We start from the raw sequence: 27,687 nt of genomic DNA, 5'->3' as shown, positions 1-27,687 counted from the left end.
CTGCAAATTAAAAGCTTAAGCTCAACACAGAAAAAAAAAATAGTCTAATCAAGCAGAGTAAATAGGAAGAAAAGGGAAATGTTCTCTGACTTCTGTCCCCAAATACTGTATACTACTGTGAAAATTAATAAAGGAAAACCTAACTAAACTGAACTCAGGATGCTTTAGAAGGAAGGGCTGGAAGGGGAAGGCATACCACTCAATGTCAATTAAGGGACCAATCATCAATTACAGCCCCTAAGGGAAGATTACCCAGAAGGAAAGAATAATCAATTATAGGCCTCAACAAGGAAAAATGTACATTGCATCTCCTACAGATATCAACTACCCCTACAACTCAGCCAAGGAGAGAGTCATTACCCTAAAGTCTTGCTTTTTTTCCAATGGACTTTTACAACCCCTCTTAACTTTCTCCTTCCCATAAAATAATGTTTCTTTTCTATGTTTACTGAACTTGTCTACGTTTTGCCATAACTTACTTGTCCTGAATTGTAATCCTCTCTTATTCCCAAATAAATAAATAAATAAATAAATAAATAAATAAATAAAATAAAACACTAAAGAAGGAGTCAGGGAGATTTTTTTTTCTTATTCTAGCATTTTTCCAGGCAAGATCAGTGTGCCTCTAAAAGAAATGCAATGCATGTCACTTTGGAACGTTTAAAGGAAAGGGTCAATTTCCCAAAACATAAATAGACAAAGCCCTTTGGTTGACAGCTTAATACTCACAATAACTTTATTAGGGACATGTAATTATCCTTAAATTGAACATGAGACTATGAAGGCTCACCGAAGCTAAGTAACTTGTTCAAGGTCATGCAAGATGTAAATGACAATCTTACCTATCAAATTCTGACCTGTCTTGCTGCAAGATCTAAGGTCCTTCTACTGTCTGACTGCCCACAACTCTCCAGGTAGAGATAACTGAAGATTAGGTTACTAAATACCATCTGAAGAGATTATCAAAAAGAGATGGGGGAAGCTACTACTACCAGCAGGTAGATTTTTAAAATTAGTCAGGGTTCATCATTCATGAGGGAAAAAAAATGAAAAATTTGACAATATTTAACTTTAGCTAAATGGTAACACTTTTTTGAGACATCACTCACATACCATAAAATGTACCATTTTAAACTATCCAACTCAGTGGTTTTTAGTATATACTCAAAGTTGTGCAACCACCATCATTATATAATTTCAGATCATTTTTATCAACCCTAAAAGAAATTACAAACTCATTAGCATCACTCACCATTTCCATTTTCCCCCTACATTAGAACTAATAAATGATTTCATTAAAGTTGCAGGATAAAGAAATTAGTTGAATTAATATACAGAAATCAGTTGTATTCTTCAATACATATAACAGAGTTGCAGAAAGAGAAATTAAGAAAACAATTTCATTTACAATTGCACCAAAAAGAATAACATACCCAGGAAAAAAATAAACCAAGGAGGTGAAAGACCTATACTCTGAAAACTGTAAGACATTGATCAGAGAAATTGAAGATGACACAAAGGAAAAGATATACCATTCTTGTTCACTGGAAAAATTAATACTAATAAAATGCCTAGTCTACCCAAAACAATCTACAGATTCAATGCAACCCCTATCAAAATACCAATATTATTTTTTACAGAACTATAACAATCTTAAAACTCATATGGAACCATAAAAGACTACAAATAGACAAAGAAATCTTGAGAAAGAAGGACAAAGCTGGAGGTACCTATAGTACCCAGAACAATATAGTATGGACACAAAATAGAACATAGACCAATGGAACAGGATAGACAGGCCAGAAATAAACCCATAATCATACGGTCAACTAATCTACAAGGAAGGAAGCAATAATATACAATGGGGAAATGTAGCCTTTTCAATAGTGTAGAGAAAACTGTACAGCTACATACAAAATAAACTTTATTACACCATACACAAAAATAAACCCAAAATGAATTCAATACCTAAATATGAAAACTGAAACCATAAAAATACCTTAAAAACACACATAAGGGAGGGGATTGGGAGATGGGTGAGCCAGGTGGTGGGTATTAAGGAAGGCACGTATTGCATGGAGCGCTGGGTGTGGTGCATAAACAATGAATCTTGGAACACTGAAAAAAATAAAATTAAATTAAGACATTAAGAAACAATAAAATGGAATGGAAAGATATAAAAAAACACACATAAGCATTAAACCTTAAACACCAATTTAAGCAATATATATATCTACATATAGATATAGATATAGATATAGATCTCCCCTCAGGCAAGGGAAACAAAAGTAAAAAGTAACCTATTGGGAATACAACAAAATAAAAAGCTTCTGCACAGCACAGACAGCCATCAACACAACAAAAGGCAACCTACTGAATGGGAAAAGGTATTTGCAAATGATATATTTGATAAGGGGTTTATATCCAACATATATAAAGAATCTGCACAACTCAGTATCAACAAGCAAATGGATGAAAGACCTAAATATGAGACCTGAAACCATAAAAATCCTAGAAAAAAACACAAGCAGCAATTTTTCTGACATCAGCCATAGCAACATTTTTCTAGATACATCTCCTAAGGCAAGGGAAACAAAGGCAAAAATAAACTATTGGAACTAATCCAAAATAAAAAGCTTTTGCATAGCAAAGGAAGCTATCAACAAACAAACAAACAAAAACAACTGAATGGGAGAAGATATTTGCAAATGATATATGCAATAAGGGGTTAATATCCAAAATCTATGAAGAACTCATAACTCAACACCATAAAAACTAATAATCTGATTAAAAAATGGGCAGATGACCTGAAGAGATATTTTTCCAAAGAAGACATACAGATGGCCAAAACAAACATGAATAGATGCTCAACATCACTAATCATCAGGGAAATACAAATCAAACCACAATGAGATGAGATATCACTTCACACCTGTCAGAATGGTTAAAATCAAGAGACAAGAAACAAGTGTTGGTAAGGATGTGGAGAAAAAGGAACACTGATGCATTGTTGGTGGGAATGTAAATTGGTTCAGCCACTATGGTAAGCTAGATGGAGGTTCTTCAATATATTAAAAATAGAAATTCCAGTAATTTCCCTACTGGGTATTTACCAAAAGAAAACAAAAACACTAATTTGAAAAGATATATGCACTCCAATGTTTATTGCAATATTATTTACAATAGCCAAGTTGCGAAAGCAAGCCAACTGTCTGCTGTTAGGTGAATGGATAAAGAAGATGTGAAACATAAACACACACACTCACACACCCACACACTCACACACACAGGAATATTACTCAGCTATAAAAAAGAATGAGCTCCTGCTATTTGCAACAACATGGATGGATTTAGAGGATCATCTAGAGGATATTATGCTAAATATGTGCTAAATTATGCTAAGACAAAGACAAATACCGTATGATTTCACTTAAATGTGCAATCTAAAAAAATAAAACAAATTAATAAGCAAAAAAGCAGAATCAGACCCATAATTAAAGAGAGCAAACTATTGCCTGAGGGGATAGGGGTGAGAGTAAGGACACAATGGGTGAGGAGGAATAAGGCATGGGAATAAAGATACAGCATAGGAAATACAGTCAATGATACTGTAATAGTCTTTTATGGTAGTCATTATAATTGAGGTGAGCATAGCATAACATATAGAGTTGTTGAATCACTATGTTGTAAACATGAATTCAATATAATATTTATGCCAAATATACTTCAATAACAAAATGAAAAAAAAAAAAAGAAAGAAATGGCTAGAAAAAGAAGAAAACAGACCTGCATAACCACCAGTGTCACCACCACCGCTGGCAACAATATCCCCTGCCCTCCTCACCACAAGACATAGCTTAAGAAATTGACTGAAATACTGTTGGTTTGCAAACTCCTAGGGAGCCTCCCAGGAGTATCTGAAATTGGTCCTCATAAGCAGAGATTGGGGAGAGACTGAAGAAAGATTAGTAGGTGATAGTTTAATTAGGCAAAGGAAACATACATGCAATGTTTGTCTTGGCTGACAATGAGATGAGGAGATACCTGCACCCACTTACCAGATCTTAAAAGTTTTTATAGAGGTCTTAACTTGGTTCAATCACATATACTATCTAGATGGTCTTACCACCACATCATTTTCTTAAAGCTATATCCTTGTGGCAGCCTTGGGAAGCAGAGAAGGCAATGTGGACAGAGGTAGGGGACATAAGCCTCCAATTGCAAGGATCCAGCTCATGGGTGCAGAGGTCACATATTCTCGATGACCTCCTCCAACAAATACTCTTCAATAATGCCTACCGGCCCCAGAGTATTAAAATGATAGTCCAGAAAAAAAAATAACTATCCCTAGAAAATTTCAAGGGAGAAAGAGCAAAAGGTTAAGGGAGAGAAGAAAGACAATATGCTAGATGCTTCTCATGTCTTATTCATTATTACCATTTTATTAATGAGACATTCTTCTCATGTCTTATTCATTATTACCATTTTATTAATGAGAAAGCTTATTTCATAAGCTATGTATAAGTCATAACAATTAATGGATTATGCTTTTATAATATGAAATGAAACATTTCTAAATGATATCTTATTCTCTCTTCCAAAACCTCTCCATGCTTAATAAATCCACATTAAATATTCTTATTTCCAAAAATATATAATTATTGCATAGATAATGATAGCCTGACTGCTTCATCATCAGGACAGGATTGAAAACATTGGTTATGCAACCAAAGCCTTGTCTGGAACGACATATCTGAAAATGATGTTCATTAAATCAGATATATGTGACCAGGTATCTAAGGAGGAAAGGTTGACTTTATAAAGCCAATGAATACAGAGCCCTCTTAGGGAAACCAGGCTGATACCTGGTTACACAATTTCCAGTCTTATAAGTAGGAATATCTCCTCCTAGCAGGCCCAAACACTTTGGGATATTTTGGGGGAGCTAGTGAAGAAAGAAATTCATCCAAATTCAGGTAATACAGATGAAATCTGGTAGATTTAATTCTTAGATCAACTTCTTAGCCTGAATAGGTTTTACAAATCCAATCTGAGAGTCTTTATGAAAACTTCTTGCAAAGCAAATTTAAATAGACCCATAGGACAAATTACCATCTCTGCTCAGCAGAGAGCCTGCCTCTTTGCCTGCCTCTCTGCCTACTTGTGATCTCTCTCTCTCTCTCTCTCTCTCTCTGTGTCAAATAAACAAAAAAATCTTTTTCTTTTTTAAAAAGAGAGAGAAATTTTATTTTAATGGATAACAATGCACTGTCCATAGCACACCCTTTTGGATTATTGGTTTTACCCTCTTTTTTGTCTTTGAGCTAGTTGAGCTTTCAGACCTCTTGTTAATTGTGGGTAATTTTTGAGCACGCAAATTCTATCTTCCCTGGTTGAAATTTCACTGGTTTTCTCCCCTTCTCTGTTAAAAAATTTTAAAAAACCCAAAAACAAAACAAAACAAAACAAAACAAACCACAATTTTCATACCTACCTGTATATCAGACTGGATCCTGTTGTGCCCTATTTGTAAATACCAAATTTTCAATCCTTTCTATTTTCTTTAATACCTAGTTATAATCCTCCAAACTAACAATTCCAATTTTTCCCCTCTGATCTGACTCAGGCTCATGAATAACTAAAATCTGACAGTGAAGTTTCCTATAAGGATTCCACGTTGCCTCACAACTGGCCCTTTCCCCAAGATCTGAAGAAGATTTGTGAAATAAAGTCTGATAACTTGGTATAAACCTCGAAGGGCTTGCCACAACAGGAGACCATGCATTGAGCTAGACTTTCCCTGGAGAAGACATTGTCTGGATTATGGAAGTCTGGTGAAATGTTCAGGTTATGTATGTCCTTATATATAAAGGTAGCCAAGACTGGGGGGTACAAAATGGCAGGGAAGTAGGAGGAGGCGCCTTTTCAACCTGTACCCTAAAGTGAGCTGATTACCTACCAAAGAACTCCGATCACCCATGAAATCAGCCTGAGATCAGAATTATACACGTCTGGATCTCTACAGGGGCAGAAGACGCCAGTGGGCAGGTAAAGCGGAGTGGGAACATCTGACTGATATCAGAAGATAAACAAAAGGGGGAGGGAGCCACCAGAGGCAACCTGTTTGAAAGTAATAGCCCCAATGTGAGCAAGAGTGCCCTGCATCTGGAGACCAGCATTAACTTGGGGACTGGTTGAAAGCACTCCAAAAGAGCAAAGGATCCCGGGGTGGAGGGAGGGAAATTGTGGGAATCAGGGCAGTTAGGGATAGGGGCTTCAGTCCCCCGGACCCAGGACAGCCTCCCCTGGCGCTGAGCCAGAGAGAGTGCAGCGGAGAAACCAGGTCTTGGTCCCTGACCTGCCAGCAAGCCCAAGATTGCCTGGGGTCTGGCTCCTGTGAGGGGATGGGAACTAAGCCAGATGGCAGAACGCGTGAGCCCTGCTACAGAGCCTGAGATGCACGTGCCCCTCATCATCCCCTGAGAGAGAGAGTTGCACAAAGGCCCCGGTGGCACTCTTAGACCCGCGCCATTGTTTCAGAGCCTGAGACATGTGCAACCTACAGCTTCCCCTGAGAGAGGTGCGGGCAAGCCGGGCGCTCTTAGACCCAGAAAGACCAGGCATTCCCAGCCCAGGCCAGTGGGAAAATCTCAGTGTGCGATTGCTGGTTGGAACCTCTCTGGCAGTCTGGAGCTGCCCAGACAGTCACCGCTGCCATAGTTTGGGGTACAAGCAGAAGATCTTGCGTCCCCAGGGACCACGACTCATAACCTGCTCTGCCAGAGGCCAAGGGGAAATTTATATGGGCTCTGCAGCACCCAGAGAAGAACAGACTGAGCCTTCTCTCTGAAAGGGAGGTCAGGGTGCAGTTTGCTTTCCTCTAAACCTCCAAAAACCACCAAAAGCGGTCAAGGCAAGAGGAAAAAAAAAATGTGAACAAACATAAAAACCTACAGAGAACAAAAGCCTGAAAAAACCGGTTTCCTCAGAGCCCACCCCCTTGAGGGGGACTGGAGGACTTAACTCAGGGAACATCACTGACTGAAAACCAACGTGGCAGGTCCCTCCCCCAGAAAACCAACCAGGAAAAAAAAGAAAAAAAAAGTGGAAGAGAACCACCACCACTTCTTCATAGGACAACTTTTATGGTTAATTTGTTCCCACAATTCTGGCTCATTTTTTTATATACATAATTTTTTAACCTATTTACCATCACAGTGAGCTGTCCAGTACATCAAATTCCATAATAACCTTCTAACCTGAACTTTTTGATACATAGACCTGTGTTTTTCTTTTACCTTGCTATTTTTTGAATTTCTTTTTTTTTTTAGTTTTGTTTACTCTAGTTTATTCCTTTTTTATTTTTATTTTCTAATATTCATATAGAGTTAAACTTCAAAGTAATCCCATTTCCCCAATCAATACTAGGCCTATAGGTAAACCAATTTTTACTCCCCCTTTATCTCAGGAAAGTTGAGTCATTTAACAAAGATATCAAGATACATCCAGGAAGAATCAAAAGAACCTTCCTTGACAACACTGAGAATTAATAACCGCTCTCCAATCTTTTTCTGCCACCACTGTTTCTGTGTTTTTGTGTTTGTCCTGATAGTATATAAATCTTACACTTGGGGTTTTTTTTTTGACGAGGTTCTTCCTTTATTTGCATATCTATCTATCTATATATAGATAAAGATATAGATATAATTTTATTTCTCTTGTCATATACTTTTATCAGTCCTTTTGTTTGTCTGTTTTTGTTTGTATACTTCATAAATCTTACCTTAGGGCCCGTTTGGGCTGAACCTTCTCTTTTTTTTTTTTTTTAAAGATTTAATTTATTTTATTTGACAGAGAGAGAGATCACAAGTAGGCAGAGAGGCAGGCAGAGACAGAGGGGGAAGCAGGCTCCCCGCTGAGCAGAGGGCCCTATGCGGGGCTCGATCCCAGGACACTGAGATCATGGCCTGAGCCGAAGGCAGCGGCTTTAATCCACTGAGCCACCCAGGAGCCCCTGAACCTTCTCTTTTATCTTCCCTTTCTTTCCTGTCTCTCTCTCTCTCTTTTTTTCTTTTTCCTTTCTTTTTTTCTCTCTTTTGGGTGGAGAATCCTGATTGCTCAGAAGTGTTCCAGGGTGCACCTTGACTGCACCACGGTTGATACATCCAGCTACATCCGTTCAGCCATCTCTCACCAAAATGACTAGGAGGAGGAATGCCCAACAGAAGAAAAATAAAGAGGATGGACCTTCTGCAACAGAGCTAACAGCTATCAACATAGACAATATGTCGGAAAGAGAATACAGGCTAACAATTATCCAGGCAATAGCTAGGTCGGAGAAAGCCATGGATGACCAAATGGAATTGATTAGGGCCAAACTGAAAGCGACCAGAGATGATGTTCACAATGTTAGGGCTGAGCTAAAAGCTACCAGGGAAGAGGTTCAAAATGCTCTCAATGAGTTCCAATCTAATCTAAATTCTCTCAAAGCTAGGGTAACTGAAACAGAAGATAGAATTAGTGATCTGGAGGACAAACAGATAGAGAGAAAGGATCAGAAGGAAGACAGGAACAAACAGCTTAGAAACCATGAAAACAGAATCAGGGAAATAAATGATGCCCTGAAACATTCCAATGTCAGAATTATTGGAATCCCTGAAGGGGAGGAGAAAGAAAGAAGTCTAGAAGATAGAGTGGAACACGTTCTTCATGAAAATTTTCCCAGTCTCACGAATGGAACCAGCATTCATGTACTAGAAGCCGAACGGTCTCCACTCAAGATAAGATTCTAAAAAAACATCAAGGCACCTGATAGTCAAATTGAGGAATCATAATTATAGGTATAATCTCTTGAAAGCCGCTAGGACAAAGAGGCTCCTTACTTACCGAGGAAAGCCCATCAGAATAACGTCAGACCTGTCCGCAGAGACCTGGAAAGCCAGAAAGGGCTGGCAAGATATATTCAGGGCACTAAATGAAAAGAACATGCATCCAAGAATACTTTATCCAGCAAGACTGACATTCAAAATGGATGGAGAGATAAAGAGTTTCCAAGACCGGCAAGGCTTAAAAGACTATGCAACCACCAAGCCAACACTGCAAGAAATATTAAGGGGGGTACTATAAAAGAGGAAAAATCCTAGGAATAGCATTGGACAGAAATATAGAGACAATCTACAGAAAGAAAGACTTCAAAGGTAAAACGATGTCAATAAAAATGTATCTATAAATAATCACTCTCAATGTGAATGGCCTAAATGCGCCCATAAAACGGCACAGGGTTGCAGATTGGATAAAACGACAGGACCCATCCATATGCTGTCTACAAGAGACTCATTTTGAACCTATAGATACACCCAGACTGAAAGTGAGGGGATGGAGAAGCATCTTTCATGCCAATGGGCCTCAAAAGAAGGCCGGGGTAGCGATTCTCATATCAGATAAATTAGATTTTAAACTAAAGACTGTAGTCAGAGATACAGAAGGACACTACATCATTCTTAAAGGGACTATCCACCAAGATGATCTAACAATTGTAAATATCTATGCTCCTAATAAGGGAGCAGCCAATTACATAAGAAAACAAATAATCTTTGACAAAACAGGAAAAAATATACAGTGGAAAAAAGACAGTCTCTTCAATAAATGGTGCTGGGAAAACTGGACAGCTATATGTAGAAGAATGAAACTCGACCATTCTCTTACACCATAGACAAAGATAAACTCAAAATGGATAAAAGACCTCAATGTGAGACAGGAATCCATCAGAATCCTAGAGGAGAACATAGGCAGTAATCTCTTCGATATCAGCCACAGCAACTTCTTTCAAGATATGTCTCCAAAGGAAAAGGAAACAAAAGTGAAAATAAACTTTTGGGACTTCATCAAAATCAAAAGCTTCTGCAAGGCAAAGGAAACAGTCAAGAAAACAAAAGAGGCAACCCACAGAATGGGAGAAGATATTTGCAAATGACAGTACAGACAAAAGGTTGATATCCAGGATCTATAAAGAACCCCTCAAACTCAACACACACAAAACAGACAATCATATCAAAAAATGGGCAGAAGATATGGACAGACACTTCTCCAAGGAAGACTTACAAATGGCTATCAGACACATGAAAAAATGTTCATCATCACTAGCCCTCAGGGAGATTCAAATTAAAACCACATTGAGATACCACCTTACACCAGTTAGAATGGCCAAAATTAGCAAGACAGGAAACAACATGTGTTGGAGGGGATGTGGAGAAAGGGGAACCCTCTTCCACTGTTGGTGGGAATGCAAGTTGGTGCAGCCTCTTTGGAGAACAGTGTGGACATTCCTCAAGAAATTAAAAATAGAACTTCCCTATGACCCTGCCATTGCACTACTGGGTATTTACCCCAAATATACAGATGTCGTAAAAAGAAGGGCCATCTGTACCCCAATGTTCATAGCAGCAATGGCCACGATCGCCAAACTGTGGAAAGAACCAAGATGCCCTTCAATGGACGAATGGATAAGGAAGATGTGGTCCATATACACTATGGAGTATTAGGCCTCCATCAGAAAGGATGAATACCCAACTTTTGTAGCAACAAGGACGGGATTGGAAGAGATTATACTGAGTGAAATAAGTTAAGCAGAGAGAGTCAAGTATCATATGGTTTCACTTATTTGTGGAACATAACCAATAGCGTGGAGGACATGGGGAGTTAGAGAGGAGAAGGGAGTTGGGGAAAATTGGAAGGGGAGGTGAACCATAAGAGACTATGGACTCTGAGAAATATCTGAGGGTTTTGAAGGGGCGGGGATTGGGAGGTTGGGGGAACCAGGTGGTGGGTATTAGAGCGGGCACAGATTGCATGGAGCACTGGGTGTGGTGCCAAAATAATGAATATGTTATGCTGAAAATAAATTTTAAAAAATTTTTAAAAAAAGGTAGCCAAGACTGTGGACAATGTCACATAGAAAACTGACAACCAGCTTGGGAACTTCAAGAAACTCCAGGAGTGGTATAACACAATAGTTGAAAGATTTTCCCCAACTGACTTCTTAGAAACCACTGAAACTTCAGGGTTTAACTCCAAGATCTTTTCTTTAATACACACTTTAATATTAGTATTTCTCTTTTTCACTTTAGGTATCTCTCTTCTTTTAAGATGCCTCGTAGGAAGTGCCATCAGAAGCGGTAAGATGCTTGATCGTAAAACAACTGACTGACCTTTGCCACCCCTCTCAAAAAATGATCCTGTACCCCTGGGGATAAAAATATATGTTTATAAAAAATAAAAAGTCAAAAAATGAAAAAAAAAAAAATGATCCAACCAGTTTTATAGAAAAAACATCAAGAAAAATCCTCAAGAGATTAATTCTTTTCTAATCAGGTGGTTTATGATTGCCTGTGAGTTTTTAGTAATGAATTTTATGCATGTTGATTAAACGTATGGGCCTGGGGGGTTGGAATGACAATGTTGAACTTTATCTGAGCTATCTGCTCCCAGAAGGTAGTAATCAGTGGCTGATGAAATTTTCTACCTGCAAGTTTGACCTTAAGTCAATATTCTTGGTCCACAAAGGAGTTTCTTCAAAAATGTTACGATTAGAGTGGAAATGTGATTTGTAGTCTGAGATTTTACAACACTGTTTTTTCTTTCTCTAGACATAAACAACTTGCTGAAACTTAATAGTTTCCAACTTCTGGGAAAGAGGTAACAAGCCAGTTGCACTAAAGAGGACTATGCTACCAGGGTTCACCCAGTGGACAACCGGCTTAGTGATGACGAGACTTAAAATCAGGGTTAAAATACAAGGCTCTTTGCAGAGACATGGTTTGGGGGAGAAATGGATCTCAGATGCTACAAAGGGGATGGAGACCCAAATGCGGAGAAAGACAAGAGAGAGAGGAGCACACAGGGGACCACACAAGGAAAACACTTCCCCAAAGCAACTTTCTGGGAAATCAAGAGGAACTGAGATTTTTGTGAGATTTTGCAAACAGGGGTACTCTAGAACTGGAGTTTTAGAGCTCTACAGTATCGCTGGGATAGAGCCCTGAAGGTGTTGCCCTACTCCTAGACAGATGCCAGGCAGGTAACCTAGGGTCAGATGGTATGACCTGAAGATCACTTAAGGCACACTGGAAGAAACTGTTCCTTCTTCTTGGAGTACATCTGTAAAAGGTGGCATTGCTTCTAGAGGAACAAAAGACCCAGCTAGCACCATTCCCCTTCCCTGTCCTTCAGCATAGGTACAGACATACCTGCTAAAGGTGCCTAACCTAGAGATTGGCTGTTTAGCATGCTTTGCTCCAAGTCCCATGTCCTCATGCTCTGGCAATGACTGCCTTTCTGGGTTAAAACTGCATCAGTCCTGGCATGGCCAGACCCTCTCCCAGAAGACCAGCACAGCTCCCCACAACACCAAGTCCCCAAAGTATGAAATCTTAAAAATCAGCTGGCTTGGCTGGGATAGAACCCAAAGTGAACTGTGCCATCCAGGCAGGAAAGCAACATGGAGACACTGAAAACAATTTGAAAAACACCGGGGACACATGAGGGAAAATAATTCACTCTTTTGGGAGCACTCCCTGACAGCACTAAGCAAGCACTCTCTCGAGACAAAGGAACAGGCTGTTACCATTTCCATACCCTGCTCCTCGGCATAAATGAACTTCAAAAAACAGCACAACACCAACCCTGGCTGCCTAACCTGCATACACCAAGTCCCACCCCCCTGCACTCTGCTAGTACTGCTTTTCTCAGGAGAGTGTGTCTAAGGACCAGCACAGCAAGCTCCTTCCCAAGAAAAACACACACATCCTCAAAAGCACTATGTCTACTGACCACTGAGTTCTGCAAAACTTCAGTTCTAGTGCAAACAACATTAGGTTTCATTTAAAAAGCAGAACAGAGCATACCTAGTTAAAATTTGCCATACTCTGGCCAAGGATCAAACACTGCCCACTGCAAACAAGGAGAACCACTATAGAAGACTGATCTAAGGGACAGAGCAGCAAAAACACAACAGCACAATGCATACAGCACACACTAGAGACACTTCCTGAAGCACCAGGCCCTGGACATTATACAACCTCATCTTCATAAAGCCACTTCTCTCAGGAACAAGAAAGATAATAGGATTTTCTAACACAGAGAAGACAAAGACCTAAACAAAATGCAAGACAGAGGAATACATCCCAAAAGAAAGAACAAAAAACCATCATGGCCAGAGATATAATTGAAACAGATATAAGTAATATTTCTGCTGCAGAATTTAAACTAAGACTTATAAGGATACTTTGTAGGCTTCAGTAAAAGCATGGAAGACATCAGGAAGACCCTTCCCACAGAGATAAAAGAACTAAAAACAAATCAGTTCTAAATTAAAAATGCAATATCTGAGATTTGAAACTGACTAGACCATGAGGATGGAAACACCAGAGGAATGAATAAGTGATATAAAAGATAAAATAATGAAGCTGAACAAAATGGAGAAAAAAGAAAGATGCATCATGGGAATGTAATTAGGGAACTAAGTGACTCCATAAAACATAATAACATTCATATCATAAGAGTCCCTCAAGAAGCAGAAAGAGAAAGAGGGCAGAAAATTTATTGAGGAAATAATAGCTGAAAACTTCCCTTATCTTGGAAAGGAAACAGACATCCAAATCCAGGAGGCACACAGAACCCTCATCAAAATCAACAAGAGCAGGCTAACACCCAGATATATTGCAGTTAAATTTTCAAAAGAAAAAAAAATTCTTGCAAAATATAGTGATGAGGTACAATTTCTAAAAGCAGCAAGAAAAAGAAAGTCCCTAATGTACAAGGTAAGTCCACTATGTTAGCAGCAGATGTCTTCACAGAAACTTTACAAGACTGTACAGAGTGGCATGATATATTCAATGTGCTGAATGGGTAAAATCTGTGGCCAAAAATACTCTATCCAGTAGCAAGACTATCATTCAGTATAGAAGGAAAGATAAAGAATTTCCCAGACAAACAATACCTAAAGGAGTGCATGACCACTAAACCAGTCCTGCAAAAAATATTAAAGGGCACATATTGTGATGAACACTGGATTTTATATGCAACTAATGAATCATTGAACACTACATCAAAAACTAATGATGTACTAGATGCTGGCTAACAGAACGTAATAAAAAAATATTAAAGGGGATTCTTTGAGTAGGAAGGAAAGACCAAAAGCAACAAAGATTAGAATGGAATAGAGAAAATCTCCAGAAACAACAAAACAAATAATAAAATAGCACTAAATAGTACGTATCTTCGATAATTACTCTGAATGTAAATAGACTACACCATATGGTTTACTAATCTTTGACAAAGCAGGGGAGAATATCCAATGGAAAAAAAGACAGTATCTTCAACAAATGGTGTTGGGAAACCTGGACAGCAACATGCAAAAGAATGAAACTGGACCACTTCCTTACACCATACACAAAAATAAATTCAAATTGGAAGAAAGACCTAAATATGAAACAGGAAACCATCAAAACCCTAAAGGAGAACACAACAAGCAATAACCCCTTTGACATCAGCCATAACTTCTTACTAGATATGTCTCCTGAGGCAAGAGAACAAAAGCAAAAATAAACTAGTGGGACCTCATCAAGATAAAACACTTCTGCACAGCAAAGGAAACCATCAGTAAAACTAAAAGGCAACCTTCAGAATGGGAGAAGATACTTGCAAATTACGTATCTGACAAATGCTTAAAAACAAATAATCCAATTAAAAATTGGGCAGAAGACATGAATAGACATTTTTCCAAAGAAGACATCCAGATGGCCAGCAGACACATGAAAAGATGCTCAAAATCACTGATCATCAGGGAAATACAAATTAAAACTACAATGAGATACCACTTCACACCCTTCAGAGTGGCTAAAATCAACAACACAGGAAACAACAGATGTTGGCAAGGATGCAGAGAAAGAGGAACCTCTTACACTGTTGGTGGTAATGCAAACTGATGCAGTTACTCTGGAAACAGTATGGAGGTTCATGTAAATGTTAAAAATAGAAGCACCCAATGATCCAGCAATTGCGCTACAAGGTATTTACCCTAAGATACAAAAATACTAATTTGAAGGGATACATGTACCCTGATGTTTGTAACAGCATTATCAACAATAGTCAAATTATGATAAGAGGCCAAATGTCAACTGACTGATGAAGATGAATGGATAAAGCAGATATGAGAATATACAAATATATGTATATATATATGCAGATACACACATACATATATATAGTGCATATTGTGTATACATATGCATATGTGTATTTTGTGTACACACATATATACACATTGTACACACATATATCTATCACACACACACACATAGACACACTCAAACTCACATACAATGGAATATTACTTGGTTCTAAAAAGAATGAAATCTTGACATTACAATGATGTGGATGCAGCTAGAGTGTGTTATGCTAAGCGAAATAAGTCAGTCAGAAAAAGACAAATAGCTTATGATTTCACTCATATGTGGAATTTAAGAAACAAAGGAGATAAACATGGGGGGAAAAGAGAGAGGCAAACAAGGAAAGACTCTTAACTATAGAGAAGAAACTGAGAGTTGCTGGAGAGGAGGTAGGCAGGGGTATGGATTAAATAGGTGATGGATATTATGGAGAGCACTTATGATGAGCACTGGGTGTTATATATAAGTGATGGATGACTTAATTCTATACCTGAAACTAATATAATACTGTATGTTAACAGGAATTTAAATAAAAACGTGAAAAGAAAGGGGCGCCTGGGTGGCTCAGTGGGTTAAGCCGTTGCCTTCGGCTCAGGTCATGATCTCAAGGTCCTGGGATCGAGTCCCGCATCAGGCTCTCTGCTCAGCAGGGAGCTTGCTTCCCTCTCTCTCTCTCTACCTGCCTCTCCATCTACTTGTGATCTCTCTCTGTCAAATAAATAAATAAAATCTTTAAAAAAAAAACGTGAAAAGAAAAAAATATATATGTATAAGGTTCTCCAGTGAGGTCCATCAGAATTTTTAGGATTAAGTCAAAACTTTTGGGAATCTGCCTAGGTCTCCTTCCTGATCTTTTCCCATCTGTGTCTTATTCCCCATAAACTTCAGGGTACAATCCAAAATATTTCATGAGGTATTCCAGGCCCCTCACTGTCTAACCCAGGCATCAACATCACAAACCCATCCACTGTATTTGGCCAATAGGTATGTTTTTCTTGCTTTGAATAATGTGGGTTTTTTTTTTTTTAGTTGAGTTATGTTAGTCACCATACAATACATCATTAGTTTTTTTTTTAATTTTTATTGTTATGTTAGTCACCATAAAATACATCATTAGTTTTTGATGCAATGTTCTAAGATTCATGATTATGTACAACACCCAGCTCCATGCAATATGTGCCCTCCTTAATACCCACCACCAGGCTCACACATCACCCACCCCTACCCTCCAAAACCCTCAGTTTTTTGTTTCTCAGAGTCCATAGTGTTTTTATTTGACTTAACTGCTGACAATTAATACTATGCATAAAATATCTGGGTGTAATTTTCTGAAAAAAAATAAGAGATACTGGCAACATAGATGTACATTTTTAGATGGCAACAATCACTGGAGCCCATTCAAGATGCTGCTCTTAGATGTAGCATGTCTTTTTCTGTTTGTCACAAGTCCTACCTCTCATTACAAGCCACAGAGACAGAATATCAATTGCCATCTTATATCCAGTCTGATTTGCTCATTTTCATCACCTGCCAAAACTCACATAGCCTTTATGCAACCTCTCCGGTCTTTATCTCTGACTCCCCCTCAACTTTTTCCTGTCACATTCAGTGTCTTCCAGTTTTAAGAAAGATATAATTTTACTCCCCTCAACTGTACTTTTGTATATTTGTTTTCTCTGTTGTTTTTTCTTAATTCTCATTCATCCTTTAGAAATCCAACTCAGATCAGGACCAGGACAGGAGAAAGGCAAGTGAGGGTGCAAAATTTGGGAGGCACTCACAAAATGGTGCCCACCTGCACTTTGCATGAACCTGAGAATAAGTGCTTTCTTAAATTTCAGCCCTAGCATCCTCACTTGCCTCACCCTAGCCTTGCATCTAACTTCGGTATCATTTCCCTGAAAAGCCTTCCTTGTTTATTCTCCCTATCTCACACACACATACACACACACACACACACACACACACACACACCGCTGTGGAATAGGGGCTACTGTGTGCCTACCTCTATCATAGTACTTATTATATTGTCTTGCAATTGTCTGTATACTCATCTGCCTCCTTTAACAGACTGAGATCCTCGAGGACAGGGAGATTCATTGTATCTCTGAGTCCCCAGTCTATGGCATTTAGTGGATACTTTCCACCTATTTATTAATGAACAAATGCATAGCAGGGTTCCTCAGAAAAGAGCAAGGAGGTTCTCTGATGCCTATGTGGAAAGCACCCACCTTTCTTGCTCCTAGTACTGCAATGATATAGGAAGTTATTTGCATATATTTCTTCCCAAAACTTAACTGAATGGAATTTCCATGATGGCAGGATTCATAGCAGGTGCTCAATAAAAATTAGTTGAATAAATCAGTTGGGCTTTAGGAGACTTTGGTTCTGGCACTATCTTCAACAACCACTAGCCCAACTCTGGACATCAGTTTCCCTATCTGTAGGATTGGCAGGAGTTGTGGTGGGAGGGTTAGTAAACCAGCTTAGTATATTCTCATTTTTTCCCTCTCTCACTGTGTATGTGTGTATGTGTGTGTGCACACACGCTCGCATTCACCTGTCTCTGTCTCTCTCTCATCAGTTTATGTAAAGTGCTTAAAAGAAGATGTGGTACTTGGTAAGCACTCTGAAAGTATCAGCTTATTTTTTTTCACCTGGAAATGCAATTCTTCAAGTAAATTCTTAACCTGCTTCATTTGAGCTTTGGTGGATAGGAGAAATTGAGGATCCAAGGAACAGTTTGAAAAAACCTGAAAACTGACATGGGGTTCCAAAATGCTCACTGATGACTGTGTAGGAATCAGAGCCCGGGGCTCCATTACAGAGATTCCGATTCATTTGATCTAAGAGAGGTCCTGAAACTCTGGATCAATAAGAGCTTCAGGTCACTCTGACACATATTAGAAATAACTAAGCTAGATACTCTCTAATGTTCTTGGAATATTAATATTTTATTTTACCTTTTCCTTCACAGTTATTCAAGAAATATAACTTCAAACTGAGATTTTCCAAAACTTAGTTTCTACCACCTTCCTGGAAACAACTATGAGATACTGAGCACCAATCATAAGTCAGACACTGAGCCTAATGTTTTACATATACTCTCTGGTATATGTACTTAACTGGTTTATTTCCCACAGTCCATGTGAAATAGATTATACTTCCTGCTTTACAGATGAGGAAAACAGAGGCCCAATAAGCTTGGGTAATATTGCTAAGATCCCATAGCTAAGAAATCTGAAGTATACACAAAACTACCTAAACACCTGAAATTTCCTTTGGTTACTAAGATATAGAGGTAGAGAAAAAGCCACACAATGCCAATTGAAGGCATAGATGTCTTGCTCTAGAGCAGGGACAAATGTCATCAGGGCAGTGAGACACTTCCTCTCACTTGTCCCTAATACATACAGACTACTCAAGTTAGTTACTAGTGCTGATAATCAAGGGAAGGGACTCTTCAGAGAAGTCTCAGGTTTTACTCACATCCTCTAGGAATCACTTCCATCTCTGTTAGACAACTGGTATCTACAAGGGAGTTAATGGTACTGAGTTGCATTTTGCAGCCATCAACAAAATTCATTATGAAAAGCACTTCAAGGTTCTCTTCACAGATAATATGAAATCTAAATCTCAACCCAAAATTCTATTATAACTGTACTTTTACCAATTTTTCTGGTTAAACAGAAGATCTATCCACTCTGGGCTAGTAGTGTTGACAATTAGAGGGTATGGCACACTCTCCCATCTCAGCTTCCAACACAACTGTTCTTTCCTAGCAGTGCCCTCCCAGTAGGATCGCTAATATTTCTTCTCAAAGCCTACAAAGAACATCACCTTAAACTATTGGAGCACTGGTTGTTCTTCTCACTACTACCACAAATCCCAGTTCTCAAAATAGCATACTCAACAAAGATGACTATGTCAGGCCACTTAAAATCTCAAAATCTTTTTTCAGTCCCCATCAATAAAGGTCAATTCATGATTCATCATCCCTAAAGGCAATGACCAGATGATAATTATGAGTTACTGGACTTGGCAGGCAAATGGTAACTGAGTTAAAGTGTTATTGTAAAGCACACATTAAGAAGCAAATGTGTCACAGCTAGCAAACTTACATGGAGCTCACAAACACCCACAAGAACATGGTATCACTGGGGGGTGTTGTTTTGTTTATTTATATTGTTTTATTTTGTTTATAAACCATCATGCTCAAACTCACACACCTTTTTCCTAAATGGCACTGGTTGACATTTATGGTAAGGTAGGTGTTGTACCCTCAGTGGGCCCACCCCTACAGCTCCTTAGGCATTGGTCTCATCCTTTCAAATCTAGTGGGAGGCCACAGGGCCTCTAGACTCTAGGCATCTGATAGAAATGGCAACCCTGATGATCTCTGGATTGGCTTCAGAGTCCTTCTTCTCTTGTCTTTGAAAAATAGTGCATGTTCATAGCCAAATAGCTGTATGGTCGGGTCTTATAGGGTCTAAGAAGTCAAAGAGTCTTCCTTCATTTTGTCCCATTTTTTTGTTTCCTATAGTCGCAGTGGGGAGTGTTTCTGCTCATAAAATCCCATCTCTATCCCTGGCTTCTGTTGGAATAGTTGATTACATCCATGGTTCACACCCACATTGATCTCATTATGCAATGGTCGGTCCACCACAACCTTGGTGTTCTCTTTCAAACACACTGTCATTTTTTTGTAATATGGACAGGCAGAGAAATGTCCACATCTTGAAATTCTTGTTCCATTTTGTTTAATAATTCCATCTTTAATTCATTTTTCTCCCCTTAGTTTTTAGTAGAAACAGGGGGAACCAAGCCATTCTTTTAACACTTTGCTTAGAAATTTCCTCAGCCAAACATTCAATTTTTTCAGTTGGAAAACACTACCTTCCACAAAACACCAGAATATAAACACAGTTCAGCCAAGTTCTTTGCCTACTTTATAACAAGGATTGCTTTTCTCCATTGTCTAATAACATGTTGTTCATGGAAACTTTCTCTATGGCTCGCCTTTTTTCTTTCTGAACTCTCACCACAATTGCCTTTAAAATTCCATTCATGGCAATCTAAGCTTTTCTTAGCATGCACTTCCAAACTTTTACAGATTCCTCCCATTACTTAATTCCAAAGCTACCTCATTTTTAGGTATGTGGTACAGCAACACCCCAACTTTTCAGTACCAATTTCTTCTGCCTTACTAAGTTTAGGATGCTATAACAAACTACTATAGACTGGGTGGCTTATAAACAAGAGAAATTTATCTCTCACATTTCTGGAGGTTGGAAATCTGAGAACACGGTGTCAACATAGTTAGGTTCTGGTGAGAGCCCTCTTCAAGGTTGCAGACTGACAACTTCTTGTGTATCTTCACATGATGGAAGGAAGGTAAAAGAGCCCTCTGGTGTCTCTTTTATGAGGACACTAATCCCATTCATGAGGGGTTCCACCTTCATGGCCTAAGTACGTCCCAAAGACTCCAGCTCTTAATACCACCATATCAGGGGTTAGTATTTCAACATGTGAATTTTGGGAAGGACACAGAAACATTCAGTCCATTGCAGAGCACAAAAAAAGCAAATATTATATTAACAATGATTAAACAGTTAACATGTATTTAGGCACTGTGCACACTTGGCATTGATCATCTCATCCCTATTTCCATATGAGAAAAATTTACACTTAGAAAGGGAGTCACCAGGGCGCCTGGGTGGCTCGGTGGGTTAAGCCGCTGCCTTCGGCTCAGGTCATGATCCCAGGGTCCTGGGATCGAGTCCCACATTGGGCTCTCTGCTCAGCGGGGAGCCTGCTTCCCTCTCTCTCTCTCTCTGCCTTCCACTCTGCCTACTTGTGATCTCTCTCTGACAAATAAATAAATAAAATCGTTAAAAAAAAAAAAAAAAAAGAAAGGGAGTCACCTACCCAGGTGATAAGTTCATTATTACACAGATAATAAGTTCCAAAGCTAGAGTTCAAATTTGGGCTATCTGACTCTCAAGCCCATGATATTAATTTTTAAATAAGTCATGCCCTTAGACAAAAATAGATTTATAAAATTAAAATGAAGTGAATAAATAATATAAATGCAAATGTGTGCTTCATTATTTATACCACCATATTTACTAAAAGTCATCAATCTTAGTCTCACAAAAGTACTCACTGATGTATTATTTATAATAGTGAAAAACTGGAAATAAGCTAAATAGCTGAATACTATATAAAGTATGGCTCCTATAATAAAGAGATCTGAATGCATCCATTATATTTTTTTATTCAGCAAACATGTACTGAGCATCTACTATATGTTAGGTACTCCTCTACACACTGGGGAAACAGCAGTGAATAAAAACAATTCCCTTGCCCCCGCCACCATGAAATATACAAAGAATTTTAAATGCTATCAGAAGATGATTATGATAAAATGTTAGGTTAAAAAGATAAAACTATGTATTTAGCATGAACTAAATTGCATACACATAAAAGAGATACATGTACAAAAGAGAATTAAAATATAATATGCCAATAGCATTCAATACATTGTTTCTGTACTGGAATATCTTACTATCATAGGTAATTTTATACTTTTATATACGATTCATATTTACTATAATGACCATTAAATAATAATACATTTTTATATTTTAATGCTGGGGTTCATAAATACAACTGCCTAACTAACTTGTTTCAGTGACATTAAAGCATTCGCAATAGTTCTGTGGTTCAATGATCTTGTCTAGCAAATGCTTTACATGAATTCTTTAACTTGCTGGTTACCAAACTTTTTCTTAAATGACCAGAGCAAATATTTTAGGCTTTGAAAGCCATCTAGTCTCTGCCACTTCTATTCAATTTTGTTGTCCTACCACAAAAGTACCCTTAGACAATATTTTTCCCTTAGACAATATTTAAATGAATAAATGTAGCTGTGTTCCAACAAAACCTTATTTATTGAAAAACAGTGGCAGGCAAGATTTGGGCCAAGGGCCAGAGTTGGCCAACAACACTTTAACTTCATAGTAACTAACACAAAAACAAAGTTCTTTAACTTCCACTGTTCAATCTCTTCCTAGTAACACTCTTGATATTAATATTAACCACATATTATAGATGACAAGACTAAGGCTCAAAAAAAGGAAGTATCTGTCCAATATCACACAACTCACACAGTGAGTTGTTAAATTAAATTCCCAAGAGTTTATGTCAAATGTCCTGTTGTCGGAAAAGCTGGACCTATATAAATGCTACTTTTAAACATTCTAGAGTTTATTCCTTGGAGGACAGTTACTCTAAATCATTTTGGAATTTTTTTCAAAAAAAAATCACCTTTACTTTATCCTTCACAAAAATATCTATGTTCATGTATTAGATTCTTTAAAGAAAAAGTCCCCTGCAGACTGACTGAGTCAAAGACCTCAGTGGAGGCCTAAGGGATATCTTTTTATTGCTTTTGTGTGAGAGGGGAATGGGACTGGAAAACAGTGTTTCTCTATCCTTCTTAAGCAGCCTCCCATGAAATTGGCACTAGACCACAGAGGATGAAGATGTCCAAGTTTCCTGTATCCAGAAACCTAGGAGACTCATGGTTTCAGAACTGCCTCAAGAGGCACAAGGCCACATGCAGCTGAAGACTTACCAATGTTAATCTCATCATCAGTCAGAGTGTCTCCAATAAAATCAAACTGAAAGGACTGAAGTGTCTGAGAAAATTTCTGAACAGCTGAAGAATAATCTGCAAAGTAAGAGAAACAGAAGAAATTGTCAAGACTGTCCTTTAACTGATTTACTCATATCTGTTAGGGCTGATAGGACAAAAGCAAAGAGAAGTGCTCCCAGTAGTTAGCAACTTGCATTTAATAAAGTTAAACAATGAATTTTGGAACACTGAAAAAATAAAATAAAATTTAAAAAATAAATAAAGTTTAACAAAATATTAAAACTTCAGTAGAAGATTCGAGGAACTAAACCCATTAAAGAAGAAGGAGGGCAGTTTAGTGAAGTCCTTCTTTTAAATTATGAGATATGTTTTAATCTCAATTCCTGTCCTCTCTGACTCCTTCTATCCAAAGCCCATAAGAATTAAAACTACTTAGTTTTACTCCTTAAAGAGTCTCCTTAAGCATTAATTGAGCACCAATTATGGGCAATGGACTAAATGTTTTCTTACCTCTCACCAAACAAATACCCACAAACATTCTACAAAGGAAAAAGCTGAATTTTGGAGTTGTGGTACTCAAGGGCCCTAAGCTAGCCAGCAGTGTCAAAAGTAGAAGCCAGACAGTCTTTCTGTTTCTCTAGGGCCTTTTCCATGGCAACACAGGCACAACCTGGATATTTTACACATTAACCATATGGCAGCCTGGGTTAGGTTACGATCAGGCAGGACAACAAATTTAACTTGTTCACAGAGTATTCAGCAAGGGACCTGAAGTAAGAAAGCAATTAATGAAAAACTTCAGGGTCGTAAGGCCAGACAAATGCTTATATTTTTGGGGAATAATTTTAAATTTTATTAAATGAAAGTCTAATGAAGGTACAAAACTAAATCATATTTAGCTAGCCTTTTGACATATCTCTAGTGAAATTTTAAAAATATTTCCTTCACAAAGAGGTCCAGCCACTCTCCAGCCTTGCTACTCTCAGTGGTTCTCAGAGCAGAATCATTATCACCTGGAAGCTTTATGGAAATACACATTCCCAGATCAAACCCCAGACTTACTGAATCACAAAATGCAGTTTCATATAATCCCTAGGGGATTCATATGTCCTTTAATGTTCAAGGAGCACTGCTCTCATTAATTAAAGTAATCCATTAGACCATCTTCTAGGAAAGCTCAAAATTTTGGTTATTTTTGGTTCCTTTTTTTCTATTTCTTCTTTAACTCCATAGTTTCATCATCCTCCACCTTTACATCTATGAGATACATAGGTCTATGAGAGTTTTTGCTCTCAGACCAACAGAAAGGGAGACAATACAGACAATATCTATTCCTTTCAATAAAAAGCTAACATGGTTAAGCACAAACACAATAAAACATGTTCAGACCTTTGGTTGGAACAGATAAACCTGCCTAGAATTTTATTGCCATCTTGTCTACATCCCATTTCCAGAAAAGCTTATTTTCAGTATTTAGAGCCTTGAGCCTTTGAACACATCATCGGCAAGAAGGAGGTAGAGAGAGGAGGACGTGAAGCAGAAGTAGCAGAGAGAGAAGCAGGAGAAAGAGGAGAAGGAGGAGAGGAGTGCCTGGGTGGCTCAGTCAGTTAGCATGGCGCTTGGTACACCGGTGTTCAATACATGGTAGCTTTCGTTTTACTAATACTTAATACATTAACTGGAGACAAATAAAGGATCAGTGACTTTAAAAAAAAAAAGTGTCTGACTCATGATTTCATCTCAGGTCATGATCTCATGGGTAGTGGGATTGAGCCCTGTTTCAGGTTCCAAGCTCAGCATGGAGTCTGCTTGAGAATTTCTCTCTCCTTCTCCCTCTGCCCCTCCCCCCACTTGCTTTCTCTCTCTCTCTCTCAAATAAATAAATAAATATTTTTTAAAAAGAAGAGAAAGAAGAAGAAGAAACGTTTTACAAAGAATAGGGACTGCAGACTAGGTTACCATGCCTTCTCAAATTTCCACACTTTGCAGTAACATTTTCTACTTCAAATCTGGTCCACACCAATGTAAGAGGAGGATGTTTTCCTGTTTTTCATATTTCATCAGCAAAGAGAATGCAAAACAGGCTCCATGGCTGGAAAATAATAACTTTTCTCTGGTCTCCTTGGCCAGCAGCAGAAAAGGACAGGCCTGGAACTCCCCCATGTGCTTTCTGTGTCACTCAAGGAAATTAAATAAGAATATTCTTTATATTGCCCTTTCACAAATACCTGGATTCTTTCAGTTTTTTTCTTGATAAAACAAGGTATAGTCAATAACCACTCCTCTTTTAGAATTATCTGAACATCTCAGAAACCACAAATATTGTGATTTTTTTACAGTTATATTATTTTGTAAGTGAAGCCATGGGATAAGAAAGGAGCTGCATTAATTTCCATTTTCATTATTTGCACCAACTTCTCTTCTCCAGACCTTTGGTATGATTGAAAACACTACTTTACATTTGCACAGAGCTTGAAAAAGTTTATGAAGGACTTACCAAAAGCACTCTCATTTATTCCTCTTGAATACACAAAGGTAGGTATTACCATATTTACCTTATAAACAAACAAAAAACGAGACAATGCAGAGACAAATCACATTCACAAATATGAACAAGCATAAATTAGGAGCTCTTCATTAAAAGAAAGTCTCATATATTCAGCCTCTGTACTAAGAAAAGTGTCAGGAATGAGCCATGTATTTCAGATAAATGAGTTGGGTAACTATTGGACTCCAAAGAATCAATAAATAACATAGAAATGCTTGTTATGTATGAGGCATTTATTTCCTTATTAAAATAAAATTTACTACATCATTCTAGACCATGTAAAATCATTATTTTATCTTCCCTAATACTTCTGCATCCCAGTCCACCAAGCTTCTATCTCATAATTGTTCAAGATATCTTTGAGGATTCTCTCTACACCACCTTCTTATTCATGGGCCTTCTATGTTTTTCCCTCACTCCTTCTAGAATGTAGCTGGATAGTGTATTTTAGGCAACTGAAGTTTTCTGGGAATACGGTAGAATAAACAGGATTAATTAGGCAGGTAATTAATGCTGTACAGAAACCAATTTACTTATCACTCTTCTCTTCTATGGAATCATAATGGAATATACTCTTATATCTAGATTACTTTGGTCTGCACAATATCTTAGAAATTCATCTATCTGTAATTCATTATTTTTGTTGCTGAGTAGGTTCCATTGGATAAATATACCATTATTCATTCATTCACCTATTTATGGACGTTGTGCTGTTTCTAGTTTTTCACTATTGCGAAGAATGTTACTTTAAAAATTCATGTATAAATCTTTCTAGGACATACATTTTTACTTATCTTGGGTAAATACATAAGAGTCCAATGAATGGGTTTTAAGATTAGTTGTAAGTGTATCTTACAACATATAAGAAAATGTCAAACTGTTTTCCAAAGTCAATGTACTATTTTGTACTCTTATAACAATATATGAGAATTTCAATTGATCCACATATCTTCCAACATCTGGTAACTTACCTTAAAATCTTTTTAGTAAAGTATTGCAGACATACAATGTTATATTAGTTTTATGTTTACAACATAGTGACTCAATAACTCTATACATTATGCTATGCTCACAAGTATAGCTACCATCTGTCACCATATAATGCTATTAAAACGCCACTCACTATATTCCCTATGTCGTACCTTTCATCCCAGTGATTTATTCATTCCATAGCTACAAGCCTGCACCTCCCACTCTCTTTCACTCATTTTTCCCATTCCCCCACTCACCTCTAGTCTGGCAACCACCAGTTCCTTCTCTGTGTTTGTGGGTCTGTTTCTGCTCCTTTTTTTTCCCCACTATGAGTGAAATCATATGATATTTGTCTTTCTCTGACCTATTTCACTTAGCATAATCCTCTCTAGCTCCATCCATGTTGTAATAAATGGCAATATTTCATTCCTTTTTATGGCTGAGTAATATTTCATTGTATGCATATACCACATCTCCTTTATCCATTCGTCCATTGATGGACACTTGAGTTCCTTCCATATCTTGCCTATTGTGAATAAAGCTACACTAAAAATCTGATAACTGACTTTTTAATTTTAACCATTTCAATGGCTGTGTGGTGGTATCTCACTATAGTTTTAGTTTGCATTTTCTTGATGACTAATGGTGCTAAGTAATTTATCATTTACTTGTTGGGTATTTATCTTTTTTCATGAAGGGTCTGTTAAAATTCTTGCCAGTTTTATAACTGGATTTTTGTCTTCTTATTGCTGAGCTACTGAGGTATAAGACTTCTTTATAAATCCTGGATACAACTTTTTTCTGTAATATATATTATAAAAAACAGATTATATAATATATATGACAGATTATATAATATATATGATATTCTCTAATAAACTAAAGGTTTAAGAATCTAAGGATCCTCTGTTCAAGATAAAAGATTGAATCTTGATAATACCAGTGTACTTTGCTGTGCATTAAGTATAGTCAATCAGATCACTCTTTCCCCAGCTCTGCTGTAGCACTGAAAATCAACAGTATCACAACAATGATAGCTGTGAAAACCAACAGGCTAGCAGCCACCAGAGAGGGCAGAATGGGGCTGGAGTTTCACAAGGCTGCACTCTTACAGAACTATCACTATTTGTCCATTTTAACAGGTCCTGAAGGCTCCATTCTTAAGGCTTGTCTCTGTCTTAACCCAAAGCTCATTCTGTATAAACAGTGCTTGGGGGGGGGGGCTTTGTCAAAAATAATCATCTCAAATTTTTAAAATTGCAGTAGCCCAAAGGAAATGT

The 27,687-nt window shown here is 37.8% G+C and overlaps 1 protein-coding gene across 13 annotated transcripts in view; it reads right to left on the bottom strand.

Moving 5' to 3' along the window:
- The window catches only part of OPHN1 (oligophrenin 1), a 559,221-nt gene that overhangs the window by 367,872 nt on the left and 163,662 nt on the right, over positions 1 to 27,687 (bottom strand). For 12 of the 13 annotated variants that reach the window (XM_082716849.1, XM_082716844.1, XM_082716848.1 and 9 more), the window contains one exon: positions 22,867 to 22,962. The exons of the other annotated variant lie outside the window; for it this stretch is intronic. In XM_082716849.1, coding sequence (XP_082572975.1) covers positions 22,867 to 22,962 — 96 coding nt within the window. The remainder of the gene's footprint in view (positions 1 to 22,866; positions 22,963 to 27,687) is intronic. 13 annotated transcript variants of the gene reach the window in all.

Source organism: Mustela nivalis (assembly GCF_964662115.1).
Source record: "Mustela nivalis genome assembly, chromosome: X".
NCBI classification, from domain to species: Eukaryota; Metazoa; Chordata; class Mammalia; order Carnivora; family Mustelidae; genus Mustela; species Mustela nivalis.
Note: the sequence above shows the minus strand (reverse complement) of the source record. Positions and strands in the feature narration are given on the sequence as shown.